A 22,011-nucleotide genomic window follows, 5' to 3' on the forward strand; every position below is an offset into this window, starting at 1 on the left:
TGGCCTAGGGTCATTAAACCCAGTTGATATCCAAATTTAGTTGGTGATAATTCGCTAAACAATTATTATGCTACTATTACCTGAAAATTATAGATATTTGTAACTCTTGCAAAATTCTTAAATATCTACTTCTGGAATGATTTTGAAGAATAACAAGTTGTTTCTAAAAATTTATTCCAGTTTCTATAGTCATGTTATAGACAGGTGGTAATTATTTCACATTCATCATTTTAGTCAAAAAGAATATAATGTTTCATGTGTGCTCTGCATAATATCAATGCACAATGTAGCCAATTCTTAATTTAGTATGTAAATCCTCATTTCCCTTTCTCTGTAGATTTATCTTGTACCTAAAAGTTTGGCTCGAAAACGAATCTGGAATAAAAAGTACCCCATTTGTATCGAGCTTGGTCGACAAGATGACTTCATGTCTAAGGCCCAGAGTGATAAAGAGACTTCTGAAGAAAAGCCACCAACTGAGAAAGAGCAGGGAGTCGAGGACCCTAAGAAGCCATCCCCTCCTCAGGAGGGAACAAGATCTAGCCAGCGAGATCAGATACTGTATCTCTTTGGGAGAACTGGCCGAGAAAAAGAGGAGTGGTTTAGGAGATTTATTCTGGCATCTAAGCTGAAGTCGGAAATCAAGAAGCCACCTGGTGTCTCTGGAAGTAAACCAGGTAATGATGTGTGTGCTAAATGTGTATGTATTTTTAAAAGGCCTGTAAGAGAATTGAGAGAGATTCCCAGGTAGGACAGAAGGAAGCCCACCCTGAATTGCTAACTGTCTGCCACCTAAGACGTGTTCTCATGAATCGTTTACCTCTTAGGCTGATCACTGCAACCCTTGTGCTGAATCATTTAACCAATAATGGAACCATTTGCAGATGTATGTTTTTTTTGCTTTTGCTGGTTCCTTAGGATTATATTTATTTTTACATATTATGACTCCTCTGAGAGAAGAAGCAAAAGGAGAACCCTAGTTATAATAAGAAGGTGAGAGAGAAGGGAGCTAGTGCTCTCAAGCTGCTGGCCCTCAACATGTCCTTCCAGCCTAAGATGGCCATAGAATATAGAAATGCTGAATCCTCTGGCCTCCTGACTCCCTGCATTTGCACTGATAACCATGCACCTCTGCTCATTTACTATCCCTCTGCCCATGTATTCTGCGTGAAACTTCACTGAATCTCTCACCATTCTCCAAACGTGCTTTTTACACATGCTGTTCCCTATACCTAGAATGCTCTTACCCCATCTGGGACAGGAAAATGCCAAGTGTTCCCTTGAGAGGCAGTCCAGAGGTCAGTACCTATGAAAGTCAGTACTGGAGAAAGCACTTTTCAGCTCTCTTAGGCAGAGGCAGTTACTCCCTTCTTCCCGCCATGAAAGTCCTTTAGTTGTGCTTCAGTTACAATGCTTATTACAGAAAATTGTGATTTATTTGCCTAGGTGCCTGAGTTCAAGGTCAGGGATTATATCTTATTCTTCTTTTTAATGTAGAATTGGCCCAGAGAAAGTGCTTGATAAAAAAAATTTGTTGAATGAAAGTTGGCGTGTTTGGAATGGCCATGAGCTGTGGATGAGCTGTTAGCTTTCTGCCCACTTTCCATTTGCCCCTGGGGTTGTGTCAGTCCTTTATGTGACCCTTCAGGATCACCAGGAAAAAAGAGAAAAGTACCTACCAGATGTATTTCATGGCACCAGGATTCTGAATTGTCTTGGAGAAGAATAAAAACTGTTCTAAAAAATTATCATTAGAGGGGAAGGTATTTTTCAGAGTGGGAAATAACCTTATAAATATTTTTTAAACAGTCATTTGATAGCATTTTAACTGTTTTTCAACTTAAACCAGTGGAGTTTGTTCTGTGTTCCATTTACAGTCACGTGCCATATAGTGTTTCGGTCAATGAGGGACCACATATACCACAGTGGTCCCATAAGATTAGTACCCTATAACCTAGGTGTGGAGTAGGCTATACTAGACGGGTTTGTGTAAGTATACTTGGTGATGTTCGCATGATGACAAAGTCACCTAATGACGCATTTCTCAGAATGTGTCCATGTTGTTAAGTGATGAGTGGCTGTCCGTTGCAGTCGTTTTCTTCCTCTGTATTGACAGCTGTCACTTCTTTGCCCCAGGGCTCTTGCCCTCACACAGTAGGCACAACAGTCCCTCGGGGCACCCGACTCACAGCCGCAGCAGCAGCAAAGGCAGCGTGGAGGAGATTGTGCCCCAGCCGAAGCAGAAGGACCTGGGGGGCAGCGTGCGGCAGAAGATGCTTCTGGACTACAGCGTGTACATGGCCAGATGTGTCCCCCATGAAAGCCAAAGCCCCCAAAGGAGCCCCGTGCAGAGTGCAGAGAGCAGCCCCACCACTGGGAAAAAGGTAAAGCTGGCTCCCTGGGCTGTGGCTTTCGTGCTCTTCTACTGAAACCTTCATATATAAGCACTTTGAGTGCCTCTTGTATACCAGGCCCAGTTCGAGGCTTTGGAGACACAGTGATGAACAAGGCAGACAAGGGCCTTGCCCTCGGAGGGTTTGTACTCTAGTCAAGGAGACAGCAAGAAACAAACATCAGGTGGTGATAAGAATTAAAATAAAGCCAAATAAGGAAGGATGGAAAGTGGCCAGAACTGCCATTTTAGATCAGTAGTCAGGGAGGGCCTCTTTGAAGAGGTGACCTTTGGGTAGAGACCTGACCAAAGTGAGGAAGTAGGCCATGGTGATAAGTATGGGAGGAGCATTCCAGGTGAGGGATCAGCAAGTGCAAAGGCCCTGAAGCAGGAGGTGGTTGCAGTATTCAAGGCATTGTGATGAGGCACGGTATGGATGGACAATGTGCAAGGAACAGAGAAGTAGGGCCTCATCAGACCAGGTCCAAGGTGGGTGGGAAACCCTGGGAGGGTTTTGAGTGGGGAATCACATAGATCTGATTTAAGTTTAAAAAGATAAGTGCCTCTCCATGGAGAATTGGCTCTAGGAGGAAAAGAGTGGGTGGGAGGTGATCATGGTAGTGGAGAATGGCTGAAGTTAAGGTGGTAACAGCAGGTGGTGAGACTTGGCTGGGTTTGGGGTATGTGTTGGAGGGAAGCTGGCTGTATTCGCTGATGAATTAGATGTGAGGTGTGAGAGAACCAGAGGAGTCAAAGATAACTCCTAGCTTTTTGATCTGAGCAACTAGGTATTCAGTAGGCAGTTCACAGAATCATTAGTAGTGGAGGTCTAATTCCTCAGTAACCATTGTATTCTCAAATTCTCAGAGTCCTCAGCTATGTCCACTGCTTTTGAAAATTTACCTACGGTATTATTTCCACAGTGTAACAAGCTGGACATTGACTCAAGATCATCTGTGATAAGTAAGATGAATAATAGAAGCTGCCATAAGCCAGACTCTGTTAGGAACTTTGGAATTACTCTGGTCCCTTGGAGAGTCTTACAAACTAGATGCTATTCTCTCCATTTTGTAGATGGGGATACTGAGGCTTACAGAAGTTAGGTAACTTCACAGTTGCTGAGTGATGGATTGTGCAAAACCTGATCTGCAACTCTGAGGCCCCTTGGCTGCCACTACGACCATTTTGGTGGGTCATTCTAAAACTGTGCTTGATTTGAGGCCTCCTGCCACTACTCCTGCTGATGTTCTAAGGCACAGCCTCCCCGCCTGTGGAGTACCTTGAAGTGTATTTTTTTCATATTCAATTACTAAAGTGTTTGATCTCTTTTAGTGACCGTGTTTCTGTTCTTAAGGGGGAGCATTTGGTGCCTTCCTCTTTGTGCTTTTAGCCTTTGGTCTTTATTCATTCCATTGATCCTCTTCAGTATGGAAGAGGCCCCTGAACCCTCACCGAACCTACTTTATCAGGGCAAAAAGACAGTATGCCTTTGCTGGCCTCTGACCCACTGCCTCTACCCTCTGACCTAACTTATCTGCTACAATGGGAGCTAGCCCTACCTCTAGGCTAGTGTGATGTAATATAAAACTGTTCTAGGGGCTGGCCTGGTGGCGCAGTGGTTAAGTGCACACGTTCTGCTTTGGCGGCCCAGGGTTCGCCATTTCGGATCCTGGGTGTGGACATGGCACTGCTTGGCAAGCCATGCTGTGCTAGGCGTCCCACATATAAAGTAGAGGAAGATGGGCGTGGATGTTAGCTCAGGGCCAGTCTTCCTCAGCAAAAAGAGGAGGATTGGCAGCAGATGTTAGCTCAGGGCTAATCTTCCTAAAAAAAAAACAAAACTGTTCTAGAAACATCCTTTTACCACCAGTGAATCCCCCTCCTCCAAATTCCCTTTCTCCCTGGGTTATTAGCTGTCTGGACTCTCAGACTCAGGAGGAGAATTGTGCGCTGATGTAAGAAAATTATCTAACAAAATGTTTGCTTTTTAAAAGAGCTCCTTAGCGGCTGGCCCCGTGGCCGAGTGGTTAAGTCCGAGCACTCTGCTGCAGGCGGCCCAGTGTTTCGTTGGTTCGAATCCTGGGTGCGGACATGGCGCTGCTCATCAAACCACGCTGAGGCAGCATCCCACATGCCACAACTAGAAGGACCGACAACTAAGAATATACAACTAGGTACCGGGGGGCTTTGGGGAGAAAAAGGAAAAAAAAAAAAATCTTAAAAAAAAAATAAAATAAAAGAGTTTCTTAAATTAAAAAAAAACCACACACATGTTTTGGAGCATTGTTTCCTCAGTGTATGTTCTATGCACTTATTGTATCATGTAATCACTTTGGCCTGTGGAAGTCCCAGGAGGGACTGAGAGGCCCCGATGGCACACAGCCCAGCCCCTCGACCCAGCATTGCTGTCAGTATCAAGAGTCTCAAATACAAACCTCCTTTCCAGGTGCTTGGCACTTACCCCTTTAAGTACGAAAACCTTTTTTTCCCTCTTCTAAGTCTGATGAAAATCTTTAAAAAACACGTTGAACTTCCTGGTCCCCTAGGCAGGATGATTTAATCTTTTCTTGATAATTTAAATACTCGGTACAACAAATGGAAATTAAGGCCTGTCGTCATGCAGGCTCCTGAGATCAGGAAGCCTTTCACCTGAGCCATCCCAGAGGGCAGACTGCAGTATTTTCTCTCGGTTGTCATTTGACTGGTGTTGGTATGTATCCTTCTAGTTGCTTTTCCTTGAGCGCTTGTCCCCATCTCCCATCCCGACCCTTAATTTAATGATTCTAATCTGCATGGGCTAGGAAACCAGAGAGCTAGAACTGTGTGAATGGAGATAACTGTCTTTGAAAGAGGGGCTTTTGAAGAAAGTGTGTGATCTTAAGTGCTGGCTTCTGCATCCACTTGGCCTGCTTCTGTCGGCCATGTCCTGGCTTTCAGGGGCGATTTGGTAGTTAAGATGGTCTTGAATAAGGTAGAGATAGGGGTTTGAGTTATCTGTTACTGTGTAACAAACAGCCCCAAAAGTGGTAGCTTAAAAACAACAGCAATTATTTATTTTGCTCACAAATTTGTAGTTTGACCAGGCTTAGCACTGACGATTTCTCTCTGCTCCACAGTGTCAGCTGTGGAGGCTGGCCTGGGGGCTGGAGAATCTACTTCCAAGATGGCTCACTCGCATGGCTGACAAGTAGATGCTGGTTGTTGGTTGGGAGCTCTGCTGGGGCTGAGGGCTGGGAGCCTTAGTTCTCCATGTGGCCTGAGCTCCCTTCAGCATGGTGACTGGGTTCCAAGGACAGGCATCCCTAGAGAAAGAGCCAGACAGACACTCTATTGCCTTTTATGACCTAGTCTCAGAAGTAAAACAATGTTGCTTTCATCATGCTCTGTAGTCAAAGTAGTCAAAAAATTTTCCCAGATTCAAGGAGAGGGGCATAGATGCCACCTCTTGCTGAGGGAGTAGCACATTCTTGGAAGAGCTTTTGGGATGGGTAATATTGCACCGTTTTTGGAAAATAAGATCTGCCACAGTGTTCCTATACTACTTTTATTACTTTTAATACTTTTCTTTATAAGTAGTGGTGATAGTTCTTTACTAGTTTTATTTCTTAATTTTGCAATTCGAGCAAATGAGGACCTTTTCCACCCACCCTTGACTTTATTTTCTTTTTTTTGTGCATGCGAAACATTAACATAGTTCCAAAAATCAAAGCCGTACAGAGGCATACTTGGACAAGTGTCGTCTCCCCCACCGTATTCCTTGTATTCCTCCATGTCTTTCCCACTCACTCCCCATAGTGAACCAATCTCCTTAGGCTCTGGTTTATCCTTTCTGGATTTCTTATTTCCCCTTCTGTCTTACTCAGAGGGTAGCATACTATGGATACTCTTTTGCACATTGCTTGTTTTACTTACCATACCAGTACATTCTGGAAATCATTCCACATCAGTTCATTGATCACGCCCCCTTTCCTTGTTTTTAAACAGCTGCAAAGTACTCCGTTGTGTGAATGTTCCCTAGTTTATTCAATCTCTCTCTTAAATGAGCATATAGGTTGATTCCAGTATTCTTCAATTACAAACATTGCTGCAATGAATAACTTTATGTACGTATATTTTTGTGTTGTTGAGCGTGTATCTTCAGAGAGAAATCATGGAAATGGGATTGCTAGGTCAGAAGGTAAACGCATCTGTAGTTTTGTAAGATATTGCTAGATCCCCTCCATAAGGATTGCACCAGTCTTCGTTCCCACCGGTAATAAGAGTACCTGTTTCCTACAGTCTCGCTAAATGTCAACCTTGTGGATGTGATCATTAGTGCTTATCCTTCCTGCTGAAGACTGGGCCAGATTATTTCTTAGGGTCCATATTGCCTCTGATATCCTGAGTCTAAGAGGGACTCAAAGGACTCAGAGATACAAGGAATCTTTGACAATCTTTCAAGCTATACTGTCACATGGTCAGTGTCAGCCACCACCCAGATGCTTACCCAGAGTTGCATGCTCCCCTTCTCTTTCATAGAGGTAGCTTGGTTCACAGCTCCAGCCTTTGACCCAGCCTTTCCCCTCCTCACTCCTACCCTGCTGTCCTCTTATAGGCTATGATCAAAGCATCTCTTACCCTGAGGACTCCAGGTCTAATGGCAACTTCCACATACTTGGCCTCCTTCTCACATGTAACCCAGTGCTAAACTAGGTCAGATGGTGAATGGGACCACTGGTACTCAGGAACCAAACTGATGTTACAAACACACAGTGCTATAATTAGCAAATATAAACTAGCTTTGTATTAATGCTAAAACACTTTTGGCAGTTAGTCTTACCCATAATAATTAAAAACATGTTCATGGATTTCTGTATATTGAAATCACTTTGGCACTCAAAGTTTGAATTATAAAATACCACTGTTTTGGGAGAAAGGGCCTGGTGCTCCAGATGTTTAGTGGTTAGTAACTAGTCATGAAGCCCTGACTCCCTTGTATTCTGCTTTGTCCCACAATCACAGGCTGTGCCAGCCTCTGAAGTCTCCAAACCCCTGTGATCTCGGTGCCATTTTCCCTCTTTTCAGGCAGCTTAACCTCTAGAATAGTGAGAGAGACCATGAGGTTGGCTGAGGAGATCCGGAGCTTTATTGAGGTAGTCTACTCAGTTTGAGGAGATTAAATAGTAATTCCGAAGACAAGAAAATAAGGAAACTCTTTTTAAAAAAATGTTTAAAGATGGGATAGTTTTACCCCTAGTGGGGTATCTCAGGAAGGGAGACCTCACAGACAGGCTGCGGATTTGCTCAGGGATCTGAGGCCGGAGAGGCTGTTAGTTCTGTGTGCCCTGAAGTGGCCTGCCTGGGAAAGAAGACCATCGGTGAGGCAGTGGTGTGCCTTTTTTCCAGGCACGAGCAAGGCTCTGCTGTTCATATCACATAAGGGCTTTCCATTCTCCTTCTCCATGGAAGGTTTTAAGACATGTTTAGAGATATGTAGACCACCCGAGGTTTGGAGAATCCTGTCCTTATTCTTACTAGTTTCACTAATTATCTTGTTACCTATAAACTGGGTCACAAGATACTACTCCCTGTTTGGGGTTTTTCAGGAGATGAGAACCCTACAAAGCAAATAGGAATCAAATAAAAATCAGGAAATCTGTGTCTGGCAGAGTGATTTTCCAAGGCTTCCTCTTTCTCTCCTCAAAGTAGGCTTTTTAAACATTTAAAAGAAGAATTGGAAAGTACTTCTCAGATAATAAGTGAAAAAATGAAGCCATACATCAAATTTAAAAATAAATTTTGAAAAAAATACAAGAGTGCCAAAGCAATTCAGTGGGGAAAAGAATAGTGTTTTTAACAAATGATGCTGGAACCACTGGTATCCACATTCAAGAGAATGAAATTGGACCCCCAATTCACACCATATACAAAAAAATGAACTCAAAATGGATCATAGACCTCAATTAAGAGCTAAAACTATAAAACTCTTAGAAGAAAACATAAGAGTAAACCTTCCTGACTTTGGGTTAGATAAAGCCTTCTTAGATAAGGCACTAAAAGCACAAGCAACCAAAGGAAAAAAAAATTGGTTTTCATCAAAATTAAGAAGTTTGTGCTGCAAACAATACCATCAAGAAAGTGAAAAGACAACCCACAAAAATGGGAGAAAATATTTGCAAATCATGTATCTCATAGAATATATAAAGGACTCTTACAAACTCAATAGTAAAAAGGTAAATAACCCAATTAAGAAATAGGCAAAAGATCCAATTAGACATTTCTCCAAAGAAGATATATAAATGGCCAATAAGCACATGAAAGAATATTCAAAATCATTTGCCATCAGGGAAATGTGAATCAAAACCTCAATGAGATACCACTTCACACTCACTAGGATGGCTATAATAGAAAAGACAGATGATAACAAGTATTAGTGAGGATGTGGAGAACTGGAACCTTGAAAATTGCTAGTGGGAATGTAAAATGGTGTAGCTCTTATGGACAACAGTTTGGTAGTTCCTCAAAATGTTAAACATAGAGTTATTATATGATCCAGCAATTCCACTCCTAGGTATATGTCCAAGAGAAATGAAAACCTATGTCCACACAAAAACCTGTACACTATGTTCATAGCAGTATTATTCACACTAGCCAAAAGTGGAAGACAACTGAAATGTCCATCAACTGATGAGTGAATAAAGTGTGGTATATGCGCACATTAGAAAGTTCTTCTGCAATAGGAGGGATTGATGTGCTGATACATGCTGCAGCATAGACAAACATGCTCAGCGAAAAAAGTCAGTCACCAAAGGACACATACTGTATTCTTCCATTTATGTGAAATGTCTAGAATAGGCGAATTTGCAGAAACAAAATATGATTGCCTTGGGCTGGTGGTGATGGTGGTGGTGGGAATGGAGTTGAGGAGGAATGGAGAGTGACTGCTAATGGTTACAGGGTTTCTTTTGGGGATAATGAAAGGAAATATAATAAAAACGTTTTTAAAAAGTATATCTGGGTAGTGGGATTATGGGTGTTTAATACAGTGACTCTGCGTCGCCTTCATAATTGAAGAAACGAGCTAAGAGACCGGGGGGAAGAGCGTTCCTTCTCCTGGACCAGGCAGCCCTTTGTGGAACCCTCATGGCACCAGACTGTGTGTGACTGAACCTTAGGAGCAGAGCCTCTAAGCTTTCTTTGTAACACAAAAGTTGGGTTGGTCTCCTAGCTATTTGTAATAGGAAATGTTGCACCACAAAGTTAAGTACATTTGTACTACTTTACTTTGGAGGTTAATTTTTACTAAAATGTATCTCAAGCTACTCAGACAGGATAGCCTTTCTTTGGCCTCGGACGATTGAAATCTCCCAACTTGTTTAGTTTTTTTTGGAAAGTTACCCTTTCTAAATGTATGTATATAGTTGAAATGATAAAATAAATATTCTTCTCACACTCCCAAAATGGCAATGCTGGGAAATATATGCACATTTACTCTTTAAGCTCTTAAATTTTTATGACATTCAATGGAAGAGAGTTCTTTCTGGCAGCCTGTTGAATCCAGATTTTGTTCGTAAAGCTGCTTTGATGAATTGTCAGTGTTCTGCTGCTCTTGGATTTTTCTTTGTTCCGGATGAGTCTATGGAGAGAAGCCTGCATTAGAAAAAGGAACTGTTGAAAGGGAAAAACAACCTGCTTGTCAGTTATTTCAGAAATTTGTTTCCACATCATATGCCTTTGGCTTGGACATAGATTGTGAAATAGCCTTTGTTTCTTGCTATTTTGTGCTAAACCTGTTTCCTGTGAATAATGAGGGTTGTAAAGAAAGGTTACTAAAGGGTGTACTCTCCCACTTGAAAAGGGAAAGAGCAGCTATTCTCTTATGTGGCCCACTGATCTAAGTAAGACATGCGCTGCCCTATGTGGGTAGCAGCTTGGCACTGCCTGACTCCTGGGGGAGGAGGGCATTGTCCTTGGATGAGTGTTTACTGTAATCTGATGTGACTCAAAGACGGTAACCTCAGAAAAGCTGGACCAGGTCCCTTGGGGGTGGGGTGCAGATGTTCAGGCAGAAAGAAAAATGTTTCCAAAAAGCATGTACAACTTGTGGCATGCCTGAGTGCTCACTGATCACAGACTTCCACTCTTCCGACCAGGACCTTGTGGTAGAAATGTCTTGGTTAATATCAGAAGACATTACAGCAACATTACAGCCCTAGAAAAGCACAGAGAGAATACTCTGCAGCCATTAAAATGAGTGAGGTAGATACACTAAGATATCACCTTACACCCATTAGATTGGCAAAAATATCCAAAACCAAAAGTGACAAATGTTGGAGAGGTTGTGGAGAAAAAGGAACCCTCATACACTGTTGGTGGGAATGCAAACTAGTGCAGCCACTATGGAAAACAGTATGGAGATTTCTCAAAAAGTTAAAAATAGAAATACCCTATGACCCAGCTATCCCACTACTGGGTATCTATCCTAAGAACCTGAAATCAGCAATCCCAAGAATTCCATGCTCCCCTATGTTCATTGCAGCATTATTTACAATAGCCAAGATGTGGAACCAACCTAAATGCCCAGAAACTGACGACTGGATAAAGAAGATATGGTATATATACACAATGGAATACTACTCAGCCATAAAAAAGGACCAAATTGTTCCATTCGCATCAACATGGATGGACCTTGAGGGTATTATGTTAAGCGAAATAAGCCAGACAGAGAAAGACGAACTCTATATGACCCCACTTATAGGTGGAAGTTAACATAAAGACATGGAGAACCGATCAGTGGTTACCAGGGAAAAGGGGGGGTGGGGGGAGGGCACAAAGGGTGAAGTGGTGTACCCACAACATGACTAACAATAATGTACAACTGAAATCTCACAAGCTTGTAATCTATCATAATCTTAATTAAAATAAAAAAAAATGAGTGAGGTAGAGCCACGTCTTCTGAAATGGAGTAGCCAAAATGTATTATTTTTTAAACCAGAGTTTAATTTTTTTTTTTAAGATTTTATTTTTCCTTTTTCTCCCAAAGCCCCCTGGTACATAGTTGTGTATTTTTAGTTGTGGATCCTTCTAGTTGTGGCATGTGGGATGCCACTTCAGCATGGCTTGATGAGCGGTGCCATGTCCGCACCCAGGGTTCGAACCAGTGAAACCCTGGGCCTCTGAAGCAGAGCGCACGAACTTAACCACTCGGCCACGGGGCGGCCCCAATTTTTTTTTTTTTAAATGAGAGTCACCAACATTCATCAGGGAGACCTTTGAAAACACCCAAATTTGAAAGACTCCTAAAACATAAAATCTCACCCCTTATATGCTGTAACATTAGATTGAAAAATACAATAAACCCCGTGGCCCCCAAAGAGAGAGCTGGCACAAGCTCTGACAAGACTGGTGGACAGGTAGGTGCTGGGCAGTCTGCTGCGCCTGGCACAGGCTCAGTGACCAGTTCACCTGAGTCAGACCCTCAGAACCCCAGGCTTCAGAAAAATCACACATAGGTACCTTGGGGTGCTTACAAATCATCAGTTCTCCAGTGTCAAATCTGTGAGCACCAAGCCACCTGTGTACTGTGCTCCTGGCATAGGCACACAGCTGTGACGTGGGCACAATCACAGCTGCCCACACCAGATAGCACTGGTGTGAACGCACACAGCATGGAGACCATGAGGGTGTGTGGTGTGTGCTATGGCTGCAGGCAGCCTGTGAGGGCAAGATAGATGCATTTATAAAAACAAGAGAAGGAAGAGGAAAGGTGGACAATTCACAGATTTCTCCATTTCTAGTTCTTTTGGTGTTTGCTTTCCCAGGCTAATTGTTTCTATAAGGCTATGGTCTAATTAGAGACCTCAGCATAGGGTAATGTCTGTCACACCAGGGGCCAGTCACATCCCCTTCCTGCCTCCCACAGGACAGAGCAGGTGGAGACTGGGGAGAAGGGAGCTCTGCATTGTGATGTGCAGATAAACAAGGGGCCTCAAGCAGGCGCTGAATGGTTCTGAGTCTGTTTTCTCATCCCTAAAATAGAAGTAAAAGTTCTATCTTTCTGGCATATTATGAGACATGAATAAGGGAACTTGGAGTCTTATCATAGGGCCTGGCGCAGGGTCAATGGACAGCAACAGTGACAATGGCACTGACCTGCACTAACCACCTAACCTCACCACACGCTCAGTGGTTGTCGCTGCTGCTTCCTCCTTCTCCTTTACCCCCACCCTGGCCCTCTCTGGGCAAGAATGTGTAGTCTAATAATTAGCCTTGGAAATTGGACACTAACCCAGGTTTGCTCTTCTCTCAGCACATTGGCCAAGACAGATGTTTCAGATGGGTTGTATCAAGTGGAGGTGAGGCCCAGAGTATTTCACGGGGCTGAGATTAATGAGAAGAGTTGTAGGAGTTGCACAAAATTCCTTCAAGTGGCTCTCTCTAATCCAGGATTGTGGTCCTAACCTCACCTGTTCATTACATCAGTGAGAGAGCTTCTAAAAATCTTGATACCCACTTAAATTAGTATCTCTGGGTGTAGGATTCAGGCATCAGTGTTTTTAAGTACTCCTTGACTTTCGCCCAAGAGAATTGTGAGCTCACTAGAACCAGGCTGAATGTAAGAGTCCTGGGCATTGGGAACCTTTGGGGCTGCCTGGTAAGGACCAGGCTGACAATTTACATGTCCAGGGAGCCTTAGCTGGAAGAAAGATAGGCAGACATTTGATCAGATATGTCATTGATTGAGAATGTTGGTACCAAGCTAATTTGGGGGGCAGAGCAATTTGGCTGAGCTAATTGTATGAAATATTAGCTGGTTCACAGGAAGACTGGTAGAAAAAGAAAATAGACAAAGAAGAGTTTTTATCTGTGATGGTGGCTTTTGTTTCTCCCTTTTTCTATTCACTGACATAATGTGGGACTTATGATTTATAGGAAAGACATACCACTCACATGGTCTCTCATCTCTATAGGGAGGAAACTTTAGTGGCTTTATAAAAATAAGCACCTGTCTTGTTCTCCAGTTGCTGTGTAGCTAATATTGGTCCCTTTTCTTTTGTCAGTTGCCAGAGGCTCCACCCTCTGAAGAGGAAGAACAGGAAGCCTGGGTGAATGCCTTGCTTGGAAGAATGTTTTGGGACTTCTTAGGAGAGAAATACTGGTCTGATCTGGTGTCTAAGAAAATTCAAATGAAACTCAGCAAAATAAAGGTATTGTTTTCCACACAAGAGGCTTCCAATTCTTCACATTTCTTAATTTCTGGAGGTTTTGTACCATTATATCCTCAGTGAAAAATAACTTGGTTTAAAGCGTGGAACATAGAAGAGTAGTAAGTTCTTACCAAATGACACATCTGGGCCATGACCTTGACCATATGACTAACTGCATCTGGGGACTCAGTGAACCTTCCTGTTTACTTTTTTTCCTTGTGTTGCCCTTATTCTTATCCACTTTAGGTGCTAATCCAGAAATTGGTTTGGGAAAATGTGGGCTTTTGTCACTGGTTTGTCGTGTAGAATTCTGTTATCTAAGTTAGTAATGAACTTAAATTGTATGTCCAGAGCCCACCCAGCCTCATGGACATCTAGGCTGCACAGTGTACGCTTTGAGGAAAATATGAGACTACTGAAGATCTCTTTTTCAAGTCCTGCTCCCTCCCAAAGCTGGGGAAGTTAGCATTGCACTCTAAATGTGTCTGGGTTTGACCTTTCCTTTTGGCCAGGTAGTATTTTATTTTGGGCACTCTCTTTGCTGCAGAAACAGTCCTGGTGCTGATCTAGGCGCACTTGGAAGTGAGTTTAAATTGCAGAAGTATTCCTTACGATTGCCACTAAATGACTCATTTAGTATCACCTTTGACCTTATTTAGGTTACTAGGACGTTTTGGTCCCCAAATCTTTACTGAGAGGTTGCACGGTCAGCAGCTTAAGTCATTGGGTCTTTTTGGGTCATAGATACCTTTGAGCAGCAGAAACCTGTGAATCTTTTCCCTAGAAAAGTGCACAGTGACACAGAATTTTGCCCACGACTTCAGAGTTCAGGGATTCCAGGTTAGGAAACTGTGAACTAAGGTAAAATTATATTAGAAGGAAAATGTGGGCATGAAGGAGCTTTGATTTGATGTGATTCTTTTGGGTGATGAACAGAGCCTTTTCTGGCTCAGTCAAGCTCTGGTAAGCTCTGACTGCCAACTGCAGGCCAGTGACATCCCTTCCTAGTCGCTGATGAAGAGGAGAGACTGCCTCCTAAGCTGAAAGAATGGATTTCAAGACAGAATCTGGGGCAAGGATTTGGAAGGGCTCTGTTGACAGGGGTTAGCCTGTTTGTGTTCTTTAGGTGAGTTGAAGGTTGAACCTGCTCTGCTAGCCAGGTCTATAGGGAGAACAGGAAGCGGCAATGACCCTCCTGTGTTTGGAAATGAGAGGCCGTCATTTCGCCAACCTGGAGCTCACTTAACCTCTTCCTCTTTTTGGAAAATGATGGAGGGCTTGAGTTCCTGGGTCAAGGCACACGGGCGAGGCTGGCACTCTTCTTTTCCCAGAGACTTTCATGGCCCTCCCCTGAGCAGGAGGGCTGTGGGTCTGGGCAGTGTGCAACAGAAAGCAGGCCATGCCTGAACTCCAGACGGGACATTGCTCTCCGTTACCCACATTCCAATACAAACTCAGAAAGGGCAGTGTTCCGTGCTTTTTTCTGGAGCTGGAAGCCCATGGAGCCTGTGCCCCCTTTGTGGAGAATGGTAGGCTCCTTCATCCCAGAGGAGGTTGAGGGAAAGTGTTTTATTTTCATCTTCTCCTTTTGCCTGTCGTGTGGGCTTTTGCAGTTCATGAACTCCCTTTTGTTTTTTGAGGTCAGAAGTGCTAGAAGGTTAGGATGGAGAACAAGTAGCCTAGATCCAGCAGTACCGGGAGTTCAGAGGCAGACGCTGTACTCCCTCCATTGCCGGCCTCAGCACCTCCTCCCTGCCCTGAGTGCTGCCCATGAAGTGCCCTGCAGACCAAAGGGGACCCTGGCAACCGAATAAACAGGAAGGCAGCAGGATATTACCGCAATTCTGAACCTGCTACCCCACTGGCAAAGGACTCCCAGCCAAAAGAACTCTTATTATCACCAATATCCAAATATCCCTGGGAAGAGCTATTCCTTAAATCTAGTAGTGAGTATTGGTTAATGGCCAGGCAAGAGCCAGAATGGCTGGAGGAGCCTGAGCTGTCCCTGTGGCAAAGGTCTCCTTGTCTGCTGGTTTCCCTTGAAGGCTTGACACATGGAGAACTCTTTTCTGGCCTTGCCCCGCAGTCTCAGATTGTCACCCTTGCACATGATAATGAGTCATGTTGTGAAAGAGCAGTCCTATGTGTGTAACTAGTGCCCAGTGATGGGTTTAAAACAAGCTGAGTTTCTGCCCCAACATCAAGTACACTCTTGGCCTCAGCTGACTGCTCCAGTACTGCCTTGGGGCCCTCAGTAGTTATGGGCCTTTTGTGCCCTGTGTCAGCAAATGCTGCTGTTATTGCACACAGCTTCTGATGTACCACCCAACAACCTGAGAATGTCCTATACACCTGAGTGTCCAGTCCCCACTTGGGTTCACTCAGGAGGGTAAAGAACATGCAGTGGATTCCTCTCTCACTGTGGTGCCCTGTGGGTGGGAAGAGAGTTTCTCTTGAAAAGAGCAGGAGGAACAGTGACCTTTCTTTGCCTTCTCCTGCAGAGGAAGATAGGTTAGGAAGGAGGCTGCTCTAGGGCCTGGTATTGAGAGTTTTGATTCAAATCAGAGATCTGAACAAGAAGGGATGGTTAGAGATGTTCTGGAATCTTGGAGTCGGGTACTCAGGTGAATAAATAGGAAGCCAGACCCTGCTGATCTGCCCTCCCCATTCTGCTTACTGGGAATTAGAGCCCACCTCACACCTGCCAAGTCTTTCTCAGTCCCTGGTTCCTTCAGTCCCCTTGTTCATCTTAGGTCTTGCCTCACGTTCTTTCTCTGCCCTTGCAGAGACTACAGGGTGCAGGATGGGATGGGATGGGAGGTTGGCAGGACACAGGAGGGACATCGTGTTCCTGCTGTCTCTGTATTCATTCCCCTGGCTCAGTGTTGGACTCCTGTTCCCATAGAAACCCAGCATGCTCCGGAAACACCGTGTATTAGAATGACAATAATAGACAAAAAGGACTGGGGCAAAGGGCAAGATTTTGGCTAAGTTCTTGGCCAAGTAGTGTTCTGTAGGCTGATTGGAAGGCCAACCACCACATAGCATTGATGCTTTGGAAAAAGGTTTTCCAAATACAGCAACTACCAACATCATAACTTCTTTAAATTAACCCCTCCACCCCTGCAAACTTCATCAGAGATGACGTTCTCTGGTGAGTCCTAAAAGCATATTAAGTTTCTCTGAAGAAAGACAGCTGAAGAGTTCCAGCCAAAATAGGCATTAAATTCATGCCTGACCAGATGCTACCTTGTTTCATAGGGAATGTTCAGCATATATTTAATTTTTTTGAAAAAACCTCTTAATTCTAAATTTTACGGAAGTACTCTTTGTTCATCTGGAGAAATGCTCATGAGAATAAGAAAATTCTGGGGGACAAGAAAGGAAAGGGACTTGTCAGATTTTAAAATGTGTTGTAAAGCAACAGTAATAGAAGCAGTTTGATACTGGCAGAAAACAGAGCGCTCAGCACAGACTCCAGTGTGGTGGGAATCACATGTTTAAAGGTGGTGGTACAGATTAGTAGGGAAAGCGTTGATTGTTCAATCAATAGGTTAAGACACCTGACCAGCCATTGGGAAAAAAAATTAAGCTGAATTCCGAATTTACATCTTATACTATAATTAGGAATGGACTAAAGATTTTTTGAAAAAAATACATAGTAAATCTAGGTGGAGGAAACATAGATGAATTAATTCTGTAGTCTTGAGGTGAAGTAGGAATTTCTAAGTGTGATAGCAGCACTCTCATGTTATTCCCTTGAGTAAATTCCTACCGATAGCTGTATTAGTCGGATCCCAGCAGGAGACAGATGGCACACTCAAATGGAGTAACCTGAGGGGAGAGTTTAATAAAGAGAGGATTTAGGGGCCAGCCTGGTGGCTCAGCGGTTAAGTTCGCACATTCTGCTTTGGCGGCCCAGGGGTCGCCGGTTCGGATCCCGGGTGTGGACCTGCGTACTGCTTGTCAAGCCATGCTGTGGCAGGCATCCCACATATAAAGTAGAGGAAGATGGGCATGGATGTTAGCTCAGGGCCCAATCTTCCTTGGCAAAAAGAGGAGGATTGGTGGCATATGTTAGCTCAGGGCTAATCTTCCTCCAAAAAAAATAAAAGATTTATAAAGATGTGGGCCGCTGTATAGAAACAGAAAGGGATAGTGCAGTACCCCAGGGCTGTCAGGGGTGGGGAGCTGTTGCCACTTGCTGGAGGGACAAAAGCAGTTCCCGGAACCTGGGCAGCATGGCTGTGTGGAGAGGGCTGCCTGTCTGACGAGAGCTCTGGCCTTGAATAGAGGGAGGGGGCAAATGCCTGACAATACTCTTCTCCATGTACCTCCCAGCTCCCCTGGCCATTGATGTATCTCATTGGCCAAGCCCAACCAGAAGCCAGATGGCAAGAGAGACCATCGATTTGCCTCATGCAGGCTGGCTTCTTGGAGTACAGTGAGGAGCTCAGATCAGCCTGTCAGGGTACAGTGAGGAACTGGAATCCAAGGAGGCAGAGGAAAATGTCTAGCACAGGGTCAAGGGATGTGATTTTTTTTACGGATTTTAATACATGTTGTGAGTTTGCCTATCAGAAATTCTGTAGCGATTTCTTAACTCCCCACTAGTAGTCTAAGAGAGGTCCATTTTCCACACTTTAGCCAACTCTGGTGTTACTAACCTGACCAGTGCGGCTGGCTCATTCTCCACAGTCAGGTCTCGGCAAATGCTACTCCTCAGAGAAGCCTTCGCTGCCCTCCTCAGCCAGAATAGCTAACCCGCCTCCCATGCCCCAGGCTCCCTGAGGCCCGTTATCTACCTTATTTTCTCTGTAGGACTCATCACTCTTTGAAGTTATAATATGTACTTGTCTACTTATTTGTCTGTTTCTGCTCCTCCAATATAAACCTCCGGAGAGCAAGCACCCTCCCTGACTTACCCACGGCTCTGTGTGTAGTACAATGCCTAGCATGTGGTAGGTGCTCGATAAACTTTGGTTAAATAAATGTATCCCCCAAACCTTGACCATCATTCCTTCTGAGAGTATGTTGAATTCTAACATTTACCAGGTTACTAACGTCTCATTCATTGTTTACTTCTTTTCTCCAGCTCCCCTACTTTATGAATGAGCTAACTCTGACAGAACTTGACATGGGAGTGGCTGTGCCAAAAATCCTTCAGGCCTTCAAGCCTTACGTTGATCACCAAGGTAACTCTTAACTATCTCTAGAGAGGAATTGACCCTTTATAGTGTTAGAGTGTTAAAATAGCTCCATCTCTGCAGATTGAATACCAACGCTTTGTGTTTAGAGGGAGCTGGGAATTTTTTTTAACTATTTCATGTTGATTGTCTTTTGTTCTTAACAGTTATAGCCTTAAACTGATGGGGAACAGATCAGGACTCCTCCTCCTAATCTTCTAGTCTCTCGGATCCTTACAGGTCCTTCTCCAGTCCAAAGACACCCATGTGCCAGTTAGTGGTGCCTGAGCTTTTGTGTAATTTAGAAAACAGCCCCTGCCCTAGATGGCTGCAACCCCTGCCAGGGTGAAAGGTAGTGGGCTGGATTTAAGCCCCGCCCACCATCATGGGCCTCATGTGGGCATCTGCCCCAGGCCTGAACTCTTACCAGGAGCTGCCTCTCCTCATGTGAATTCACATCTTTCCCTCACCCCAACTTCAGGGTGCAGATTCTTTGACCTTCATGTTTTACATCTTTATGTTCCTTACCACTCCTAGTAGGCGCTGATTAAGTGTTTGAAAAATGAAGACATATGTTGTCAAGCAATATTTTGAGAGTAAGGCTCTCTGCTGGAAGAAAGTTTTCAGATTGGATTTTTAACACATGCTACTGACGCATTATTTACACCTACCCTTGTGGGTTGGAGGAAAAAGAGTTGATTAGAATGTACAGAGAATTTAGATAAAATTATGATGTAAAGGTTTATGTGTATTTTGTGGTATATGGTTTTAAAGAACCGTGATGGAAAATTTAATACACGGGAGTTTCCTGAGAAGAGTGAGCCAGGTAGGCTAGATGAGTTTGTGACAGGCAGGAAGAAGTCTCCCTGTCCTGGCGGCATCAGACCTCTTCTAAACGAGCCTCTTTCCACCTGAACTGGGTTACATTATTCTTCCAAAGGCTCAGGAGCAAGGTAGGGGAAAAATAATTACAGCTTTTCAAGAGAGTGATATTTGTTTTGAAGTAAATGTTTTGTAAAATTTAGAGACGATAGCATCTTCTTTTGTCTATGTCTGGTTATATCATATGGCTCTTGAATCATATTTAGTGAAATCATTTTCTGTGTTGTATGCATGTGATATAAATACAAAGAGTTGATTTCTGGCACTACAATTAGCGCTGCTGTTTCTCTCGCAATATTTCAGCTGACAGTGAGCCCATATTTCCATGTTTTCAGCATTACATCCATTTCAGAAAAGATAGACCAGACTATTATTTGCAGATCCAGAAGTCCACCTAATACCTACACGTTGAGATCGCCTGTAACCACTTAACTATGTCTACACTTTGATAAATCTGAGTGCTCCTGGGTTTGGTTAATTTCTGGCTCACTAAGAATAAAACTAGAAAGGATTATTTGCAGATGGTTTAGCTAGGGTTCTTTTAACCACATGTGAAATTTTAAAAGATGCACTATCTGTGTGTTGGGTGTGTAGCTAGGATCTTTGCCCCTTCGGCATACGGGGGCTGCCTGTCTTCCTCTGGCTCCGACGGGCTCTGGGTTGCCCTTTGCTCTTTGCCTCTTTAGGAATTGACTTGTAACCAGCTGGTAAATGATCAGCTATCATAAACCTCCTGAAAGTCAGGATTAAAGAAAGTAAATAATATGTGTACATACTCTATTTTCTAATGTGTTAGCAGTCTCTTATCTCAGGACTGTCTTTTTTGTTGAATTAGTGGAAATTTCCAACGAGAGTGAAGCAGGCCACGGCTGGGCGTTGTAGCCTCTGAGAAGTGTCCCTGTGGCTTTGAACTCTGCAGCCTCCCAGGGCAACTCTGTCAGGCTTTGAGTGAAATTCACCAAACGCTTAAGTCTAAAGTCTCTTTCCTGTTCTTTCCGGAGCAGGAGCTGCAGCAAGACGTTTCACTATACAGATCAAAGCTTTGCTGGTTTTTAATTCATTTGAGGCTTTAACCCCTTTCAGGGCAAGTTTTAGAGATCTGCCTCCTTGTATAACAAGGGAGGAAATGTTACTAAAGAAAGGAATGATAAAGACATAAAGCCTGTGGGTTTTAAAAGTTTGATCAAATTCTGTTTTTCCAAGTCTGCAAAGTTCTGTTATAGTAAGACAGAAATGAACACAAAGGAAATATGTGTTTTGGATTCCATTGCTCTAAGGGAAACTTTCCTTTTAAGGAAATTAAAATTAGGAGTGACTTGCTAAAAGTGACTGAAAAGCAGAGCTCACCTTCCAGGGAAATGCAACCCAGGTTGAAGCCTCAGCAGCTCTAAGGAGAGGTACCTCCTGTGGGATCCCTCTGCCCCCCCTTTTTTTTTTTTTTAATGTTTCCTAACTTGTGCTTGTTTGTTGGAGGCACATGGCTCAGGAGGGATATTTGGGCCAGAGCTGGTTGGATCACTCTGTCCTGGGGGTGCTCTCCTTGAGGCAACATAGAGTGGTGGTTCTGAGCGCCAGCCCTGTGGCCTTGGGCAAGTTCTTTAGACCTTGTAGCTAACTCTTCTCTCAAGTGAGAAGACTCATAGCACCTACTTGGTAGGCTTGTTGTGAGGATTAAGTGAGTTAATACATGAAAAGTACTTGGAAAACATCTGGAGCAAGGCAGCGCTGTATAAGTGCTAGCTATTGTTGCTTTTACCATTATTAGTGTCACCTTCACTGCTGCTGCTGCTCTTGGAGAGTTCAGAGGGTGGCCATGGTGTCCAGTTGACCTGTCCTACAGCCTAAAGCTGGCAGATCCTACCAGAATAAATGGAAAGTGAAATGCCATCCTCAGCTTTTGTGGCCTTGCCACTAAAAGAAGTAAAGTCTGTATTTCCTCTGAATGAAATTACGCATTGGCCATGTTGGCCTGTCCGAGTTCCAGGACACACAGCTAGTTTCTCGTGTAGTGAATAAGGTTAAATGATCACCTTCCCCAGGACGTCTTCACTCCCCACCAATGGCAAGTGGCTGGAGATAGAAAAGATCTGTCCCTTGGAAACCAGCTGTGCACCTCCTGCCTTATCTCTGACCCCTCCCTTCTCCGCACACACCTCTCACCGTGGGTGTTTACGCGTTTATGTACTTCCTTCAGGCCACACGGTGGAGCCCAGAGGCCTGTCTCTGTTACCCTCCCTCCTTGGAGGGGCCTCCCTCCCCACCCCTCATCCTCACCCTGGGCTGCTGTTTCCAGGGCCTGTCCTCTGGGGTCCACCAGGCCATGCCTCTCAGCCAAGCTTTTCCAGTTTTATTAACTTTGATAGGG

General features: G+C 43.9%; 1 protein-coding gene across 16 annotated transcripts in view; it reads left to right on the top strand.

Annotated features, from left to right (window-relative positions):
* Window positions 1–22,011, top strand: part of TEX2 (testis expressed 2) — a 104,061-nt gene that overhangs the window by 62,392 nt on the left and 19,658 nt on the right. For all 16 annotated transcript variants that reach the window (XR_011422857.1, XR_011422859.1, XR_011422858.1 and 13 more), the window contains 4 exons: window positions 338–677; window positions 2,137–2,384; window positions 13,432–13,578; window positions 18,674–18,773. Coding sequence is in view for 13 of the 16 variants with exons in the window: in XM_023652209.2 (XP_023507977.1) it covers window positions 338–677; window positions 2,137–2,384; window positions 13,432–13,578; window positions 18,674–18,773 (835 nt within the window). In the remaining 3 variants the exon portion in view is untranslated. The remainder of the gene's footprint in view (window positions 1–337; window positions 678–2,136; window positions 2,385–13,431; window positions 13,579–18,673; window positions 18,774–22,011) is intronic.

Source organism: Equus caballus, chromosome 11 (genome assembly GCF_041296265.1).
Source record: "Equus caballus isolate H_3958 breed thoroughbred chromosome 11, TB-T2T, whole genome shotgun sequence".
In the NCBI taxonomy this organism is placed as follows: domain Eukaryota; kingdom Metazoa; phylum Chordata; class Mammalia; order Perissodactyla; family Equidae; genus Equus; species Equus caballus.